Here is an 8705-nt window from a genome sequence, read left to right as displayed (position 1 = left end):
ATTAAGATATTGGTACTATAGATATATAATACTACAGAGAAGTCAGTCATGATATATAGATCTGAAAATAGGCTCTAAAGAAGCACATTAGGAAACTAGACAGAATTGGCAAATCTGAAAGTTTCAAACCAATATGTACCCATGTTTTGAAAGATGGAACAGATACATTGGTTTGAAACTGATATATACACTTGCAACAGGAATGATTGTGCCCATGGACAAACCCAGGATTTTTGTTGGGGGGGCAGGCCTTTTTTTTTTAGGGGGGCAGAACCTTAGCTTGCTCTGTATTTTTATTGAATTTTATTGATTGGGGGCAGCTGCCCCTCCCTGCCCGCTCCCAGCTACACCCATGATTGTGTGCCCCATATGCTTTTCCGGGAAACAATAATTTTTTGGCGTCTAGTATTGTCCTACTCTGAATCAGGGAGGTTAGGAAACAGTGAAGTTGAACCAGGTGCTCCTGTTAAAACAATCAATCAAGCTTTAATGATCTCTGTGTTCCATTTTTGCTACTTGTTATTTGAAATATACTCAGAGTCAAGAGTGGATTTCATGCTCTTTATTCAGCTCATAGTGGTGAGGAGGGAATGGAAGTCCCCTCAAAGTATCTGCTTTATATACATTATTTACACAATGGGCTGCATGTGACTGGCTAATTCCGGAATTCTCCTGTCGGCCAATCAGGTTGTGGATTCACTTCTATCTGGAGCTGGATTGGGTGGCTCCTGCTGACCAATCATACTGCTGCATTGTTCTAGGACCAATCAGACTGCTGCATTCTGAATCCTATTGTTCTAGGACCAATCAGAGAGCTGCATTTTGGATCCTATTGTTCTAGGACCAATCAGACTGCTGCAGTTTGGATCCTATTCAACTCAGTACATAACATTATTTTATTTTTTAAAATCTCTTTACAGAAACTTGTCATAATGGCAAACTGCAGTGAAATCAAGATGGATAAGAACGTAGTCACTTTTGAATATGTTCTCTACAGCCCAGTCACTCTCTTCGGAGTCATATTTAATACAGTTGCCTTGTGGGTGTTCTGCTTGAAACTGGGCAAATGGACAGAGACCAGAGTTTACATGATCAGCTTAGTCCTGGCAGACTACACACTGCTCCTTACCTTACCATTCATAATGTACTTTCACTACCATGAATGGCCCATTGATACTTTTTGCTTTGTCGTATTCGGAATCAATTGCATGAACATGCCAATGAGCATGGGCGTCATCATGCTAATAGCGATAGACCGGTACATTGCAATCAAACATCCTCTGAAAGCCAAAGCAATCAGGTCTCCACGGAAGGCAGCTCTTTTCTGCTTATTTGTCGGGCTCTGCTGTTTAGTTTATACAATCACACGCATTCGGTCATTCGAAATTAAAGAAGGATATGTTTGTTTTTATTCACACTTTGGTCAAAATGTGCCTCATGCCCTGATCAAACCTATTGTTTTCTTTTTCATACCACTGGTTATATTGTTGTTTTGTTCCATACAAGTCATCCGATGCCTCAGGAAGAAACATAATGCTGGTCCTCATGAAGAAAAGTTAACCCAGAAAGCCATCTGGGTGGTCTCAGTCAACTTGGCCACCTTCATTATATGCTTCCTGCCTTTCCACTTAAGCTTTCTGCTTAGTTATGTGCTGAAGGCCATCAGAGGATCGGAATGCGAGTTGCAGAGTGTCATGCATATAACTTCATGCATAGCCAATCTGAATTGCTGCTTAGATGCCGTGTGCTATTATATGGTTACTAAGGAATTCCAGGAAGCTGCAGCTCTCTTGCCTCACTTCAACGCAATGCAATCCAGGTCCAACTTAACTCAAGATTTACAGCTGCAAAGTAAAGCACCTGAAATGGCACCATTACAAAGTTAAACACCTGAAATTACAATGCCATTGAGACTCTTGAGAATCCCATGGACTTCAAGAAGATCAAACCTATCCATTCTTAAGGAAATCAGCCCTGAGTGCTCACTGGAAGGACAGATCCTGAAGCTGAGACTCCAATACTTTGGCCACCTCATGAGAAGAGAAGACTCTGGAAAAGACCCTAATGTTGGGAAAGATTGAGGGCACAAGGAGAAGGGGACAACAGAGGACGAGATGGTTGGACAGTGTTCTCGAAGCTACCAGCATGAGTTTGACCAAACTGCGGGAGGCAGTGGAAGACAGGAGTGCCCGGCGTGCTCTGGTCCATGGGGTCACGAAGAGCCGGACACGACTAAACGACTAAACAATAACAACAGTTTCACCTTTGGAGTACTATGTCCAGCCAATCAAAACCTCATATTTAGGACATTATGTCAAATAAACGCAGCAGACAAAGCAAAGACAGTACAGAAACCCGGTATTGTGTTTATTTAAATTTATACATTTTTTCTGAACTTGGTGCCCTGAATTGTCACTGATCAGTGTCTTGGTTGAAGGTCTCCTGTTAAAACATCAGATTATGCTCTTATTTACCGGTAATGCCTTTCATTCAAATATGTCTCTATATCCAAGATGGTACTTTGTATATTGAAAACATGCCTTTGTACTTTCCCAGTGATTTTAGTTTGCAGCTGATACAAACTACAATGCTTTGTAAATTTGTTTTAACACACACACACACACACAGAAAGAGAGAGAGAGAGAGAGAGAGAGAGAGAGAGAGAGAGGGAGGGAGGGAGGGAGGGAGAGGGAGGGAGGGAGGGAGGGAGGCACTGGGAACCCTGTGCGAGAGTGCTAGATATAATAAATAAATATGATTTTTAAAAATACTGGTTTTATTTCCAAACGTTTTTGACAAAACATGTTCTTAAGGTGATGGTATTTACTGCACTGTTTCATCCCTGATATAAATTAATGATGTCCTTAGTCTCTTACGTAAATGGTGGTGGTGTTGATTAGGATTTTTCTACTATTTTGAGTTTTGTTTATGTGCTCGTCAGCAGATAATAGCATAAACCGCCGAGGAGATCTCCTGACAGCTTTGCTGATTGTGTCAGAATTTTGGCAGAGAGATTGCCCAGAGCTGCAGGGATAACCTGTAAGCACCGAATATAGATACAGAATTTGATTCTAGCAAATTAGTAGCATATATATATGCTACTTATTTGCTAGAATCATTGTTAATATGAGTCACTCATATTTCTATGAGGCCTGTTGGTAGTGGTGACATTTTAATACACTAGATTTCATAGTTCTCCTTAGTGTGAAATAAAGGCACACAAGAGTCCACGGGGTGCACAGATGGAGCATGCCTCAGGTCTAGCTGCTATTGTGTTACTATCCTTCTGGATCATGCTCCAGGTGGGCTATAAAATTCAAATTCCATAAAACCATAAGGGCTTCTATCATAGTTCCCAAACATTTCCCCAACGCATCTGCCTTAATTATTTATCTAATGATACTAACATCATCATTAAACCTGCTGATAAAGTAGGGGGAATTGCCATCATGAATAGACAAGATTATGTGGATTAGGCTACTCACCAACTTTCTGATTCTCGATTTTATATTAAAATGACTAAAGATCCTACCGACTCTACAACCACCATTTAAAAACTGTGTTGCAACATGCATACACCATGGGTTTCATTGATAAACACACATTTGAATTTCTTCTGCTGCCTTATCCCCACATACCCATTTTCTACTGTTTACCTAAGATTCATATGAATTTAAGGTCTCCCCCAGGTAGACCGATAGTTTTGGGTTCTGGTTCCATCCTGGAACCCGTGGCCAAATTTCTAGATTCTTTCCAAACATTTTCCTTAAGTGATGTTGACTTCAAACAGGTCCCTCCACTCCTGCACTGGCACAACACAGATTTACAAAAAAAGAGAAGTCGTTGTAATTGTGGCTCATGTAACCTTCTAGTGACATGAGAAGACCTTGGAAGTAGGCACCAGGGAGAAGCCATGGGCATTGGAGTACATAAGGGCTGGATCCAGGACTAAGAGTAGGTGGCAAGGAATCAGGCATTTTCTCTACTCCAATGATGACTGAGATGTGGTCCTCAAAGTGTTGCTAAACTATCTTCCATCATCCACGTACATTGCTGGCTCAAGTTAATGGGAGTTGTTGATCAGCAACATCTAGATGGCCAGAAATTTGCCACCCCGATCTATTCAAATTGTAAAGATCCAAATTATCCTGTGCTTCATGCATGGCCATTTCTGCAGGTTGAATTGATAAGCTAGAGATGCATCTTTAAAACTGCACTGAAATGATGTTTAAAGGACATTGGTCCAACCATGATGCTGTCAGTGATGCGGTGCTAAGGGGACTTCTTATCACTTACAGTGGGGATGCCCAGGAATGCAGGCATTTTGGGGACTGGGGTCCTCAGACGTATTCAGAATGGCTTGTGAGCCCATGGATTTCTCACCCCAGTTGTTTTTCCTGCCCCCCTTTTGAAGGCTTGAAATCTGGTATAAAGAATAAGGATTTACTGGCTATTTTTTTAGTGGCTGCTCAACGATCTGTAGCTGAAACCTCACAAGGATTATCCCTGGATTTATCGTATAAAAATGTCTGGCGATTGGCTGTCACTGAGAATATAACACATAATGTAAAAGTGATAAAAGGAAAGGAGAAAGCGGACATTTTTTCTGCAATATGGTGGCCATTTATTCAATATACAAATGAAACTGGTCTTAAAGATATACTCTCTATAGCATCTTTGCATATCAAGCTATATTTGGCCTGAACTATATTCTTTCCTGGGAATGATTATTGGTGATTGAGGGGGGGAGCTTTTATGCTGCCCCCAGGACATTATATGCTGGACATTTGGAAGGAGTAATGGGAATAATTAATGTTAATGTACAACACGATACCCATGATAGGGGTGAGAGTTGTTCTATTTATTATTATGTGCGTATATATTTGATAGAGATAGATGATAGATAGACAGATGATAGATCTTGCCCACAAAAGCTAGGAAAGTATCTAAAGCAATCTAAAAAGTGTTGATAAACTATCTGATGTGTATGTTTCCATGGCATCTGTCTAAATGTAAAGGGTTCACAATTAAATCAATCACAAAATTCTTCGCTGTGACTTGGCGTCAGATAAAATGGAGGATGGAGTTCGCAACAGATGCCAGAGCAGATGCCTGTATTATAACAGTATATTTTAATCAGCTGGAAGTATGCATATTTTTCTACTTTGGAGGAGGATGGGAAGGGGAGGTAAGCCTACTGTTGCATACAGCAGACGTTTTCAAAACTGTTGCAGTGAAATTCTTCTGTCAAGAAAAAGACACTTGTATATGCTTCTCTAGGGGACACTGAGCTAATACAAGGACAGAAAAGTCCTGTTGCTTGTAGGACAATGAAAACTAAAAAGTTATTTCCAAATAAGCGATTGGCCTCTATCCAGAGATTGTGCTTAAATCCCATTTTAAACCCCCCCCCCCACAGGAATCCCTACATGAATAAAAAGCGCAATACATGAAACTATTATAAAACAGTGGTACCTCGGGTTACGAACTTAATTCATTCCGGAAGTCCATTCTTAACCCGAAACCGTTCTTAACCTGAGGCGCGCTTTCGCTAATGGGGCCTTCTGCTGCCACCGTGCCACCTGTGTGTGATTTCTGTTCTCAACCTGAGGTACTACTTCCGGGTTAGCGGAGTTTGTAACCCAAAGCGTTTGTAACCCGGAGCGTTTGTAACCCGAGGTACCACTGTAAAGCAAAGGGATTCTATGGCTATTGACTGGAATTTATGGGTGCTATTCATCTAAGTTTTACTCAGATAAGGTTCATTAAAATTAATGAACATGCCTAAGTTAGTCTAAGGGACACGGGTGGCGCTGTGGGTTAAACCACAGAGCCTAGGACTTGCCGATCATAAGGTCGGCGGTTCGAATCCCCGTGACGGGGTTAGCTCCCATTGCTCGGTCCCTGCTCCTGCCCACCTAGCAGTTCAAAAGCATGTCAAAGTGCAAGTAGATAAATAGGTACCGCTCCAGTGGGAAGGTAAGTGGCGTTTCCATGCGCTGCTCTGGTCCGCCAGAAGCGGCTTAGTCATGCTGGCCACATGACCTGGAAGCTGTACGCCGGCTCCCTCGGCCAGTAAAGCGAGATGAGTGCCGCAACCCCAGAGTCATCCGCAGCTGGACCTAATGGTCAGGGGTCCCTTTACCTTTAAGTTAGTGTACTACAGTGGTACCTCAGGTTAAGAACTTAATTCGTTCTGGAGGTCTGTTCTTAACCTGAAACTGTTCTTAACCTGAAGCACCACTTTAGCTAATGGGGTCTCCCGCTGCTGCCGCGCCACCGTTCTCCTCCTGAAGCAAAGTTCTTAACCCGAGGTACTATTTCTGGGTTAGTGGAGTCTGTAACCTGAAGTGTATGTAACCTGAAGCGTAGGTAACCCGAGGTACCACTGTATATATTTTGGGAAGTCTGCTATGCATTTGGATACATCTCAAATTTTGCTCTTCTGTTGTATGACAGTTTGGTATGGTATCCCAGATTAAGTCCTGTTGAAATCAGCAGGACAAGTTCATCACAACAAATTACTCCCATTGTATTTTAATGGTTCTTTCTCGAGATATAACGGGACTTTTCTCAGAAGTGGTGATGGAGCTTTAGCAAGATGAGTTCCAGGGTTGTGATACAACCACTGAGAACACCTTCCTCTGTGCTCTCATTGTGTTTAATTTGGTAGGCTATTGCTGTAGGCAAGCATCCCTGTTTGGTTGATCTGAAGAATGAAGATGAAATATAACTGTGGATGAAGTCCCTAAAGTATATAGACTCTAAATGGATGTAGCGCTGAAGCCATTTAGAATGTTATAGCTCAGGGCCATTTTATTTTATTTTGTTTTATTGGAACTGCAGACAAGACAAGAGAGAGCCAGTGCAAACATTTGATGAAGATACAACAATGGGAACAGACTGTCATATTCTGCAAAAGCCGAACATTCTAGGCAGTCATCAATGGCAGCCCCAAACTGAGCACTGGAGCAAGTTAGCCTTGAGGGTATGAAGGCACAAATGATTATCTCCAGGGTTGCAACTTGATAAACACAGGGCATGGAGTGGGCTGCTTGTCCATTGCAATGTGTGTCTCTTGCACAAAATCTTCCACCTCAAATAAACATTGGAATCTTTCACCTAATGGGTTGGATCAGAACTAGTCTAGATTGGGAAAGGTTATGGAAAACTGATTTGAAATTCTCGGCATGTTGTAAGCTGAAAGAAAATTATATGAAAATGATGTACCGGTGGTATTTGACACCGAGTAAGTTAGCAAGACAAGTACAAATATCTGCTGGAAATGTAAAGAAAATGAAGGCACCTTCTATCATATGTGGTGGATGTGTAATAAAAGCTTTCTGGGAAATGATATATAATGAATTGGAAAAAAATGTTTAAAATATCTTTTGTTAAAAAAAAAACACTATTTCAAAGGACCAGAGAAGACTTTTTATGTATGCGACAACAGCTGCATGGATGCTGCTAGCCCAGAGATGGAAAGAAGACAAAGTCCCTACCAGAGAGGAATGGCAAACTAAGCTGCTGGACTATGCTAAAATGGCAAAACTGACTGGAAAGCTCAGGAGCCAAGACCAAAACTTCAATAAAGAATGGGAAAAAATTATAATTTATTTAGGAGAACACTGTAAGCAGATGAAAACATTAGCAGGATTGCAATACCACTTGTAAGGTAGCAAATACTATGGGCAAAAATGGAGAGACATAAAATATGGACTACAAAATAATATGCATTTGAAAAGGATGACAATAGGACTCATGGAGGGGAAGGTGCGAAGTCCAGAGATTCAGGGAAATCTGTAAACATGGATATGTAATTGGTATTGTTATAATTCTATATTTGTAAACTAAATAAAAAATATTATTTTTTTAAAAAAAGAACTAAGTATAAACTGCAATACTATTTACATTTACAGGGAAGTAAATCCCGATGAATTCAGTGGGGCCTACTTCTGACTAGACATGTTTAGAATTGCACTCCTAGATTGCTACAGCAAATATGCCTACACCAGGCCCCTCATAATAATAATAATAATTTATTATTTATACCCTGCCCATCTGGCTGGGTTTCCCCAGCCACTCTGGGCAGCTCCCAGCTGAATATTAAAAACACAGTACAGCATTAAACATTAAAAACTTCCCTAAACAGGGCTGCCTTCAGATATATTTTTAAAGTAAAATAGCTGTTTATTGCCTTGACATCTGATGGGAGGACATTCCACAGGGCAGTCGCCACTACCAAGAAGGCCCTCTGTCTGGTTCCCTGTAACCTCACTTCTCGCAGTGAGGGAACTGCCAGAAGGCCCTCAGCGCTGGATCTCGGTGTCCAGGCTGAATGATGGGCGTGAAGATGCTCCTTCAGGTATACAGGACGGAGGCCGTTTAGAGCTTTAAAGGTCATCACCAACACTTTGAATTGTGCTTGGAAATTGTGCTCATGACTTGCCAATAGCTGGACTGGCTAAGGATTCAGTGCATCCTTGGCCAGCTCAGGCCCAGCCCTCTCTGCCATGCAAACACACACAAAATTAAAACTGCTTTCCAAATTCACCACAAAGTTCAATTGCAAAATTCAATATACCTGCCGTTCATCCTCGGATCTTAAAAAAAGAGAAATGTTTCTTTTAAAAAGCCTTTGTATTGGCTTGCCGCCTGAAGAGAAAAATGGGGAGAGTGCTCCATGACAAAGCCTTCTCTTCTTG

At 41.4% G+C, this 8705-nt stretch overlaps 1 protein-coding gene across 1 annotated transcript; it reads left to right on the top strand.

Annotated features, from left to right (window-relative positions):
- Positions 1-932: 932 nt before the first annotated feature.
- LOC114598136 (G-protein coupled receptor 35-like) lies at positions 933-1886 on the top strand. The gene has a single exon (XM_028731844.2). It carries the CDS (start codon positions 933-935, stop codon positions 1884-1886), a length of 954 nt encoding a protein of 317 aa, XP_028587677.2.
- Positions 1887-8705: the final 6819 nt, after the last annotated feature.

This window comes from Podarcis muralis, chromosome 6 (genome assembly GCF_964188315.1).
Source record: "Podarcis muralis chromosome 6, rPodMur119.hap1.1, whole genome shotgun sequence".
Lineage (NCBI taxonomy): Eukaryota > Metazoa > Chordata > Lepidosauria > Squamata > Lacertidae > Podarcis > Podarcis muralis.
The sequence above is the reverse complement of the archived record's forward strand: the minus strand, read 5'-3'. Positions and strand labels throughout refer to the sequence as shown.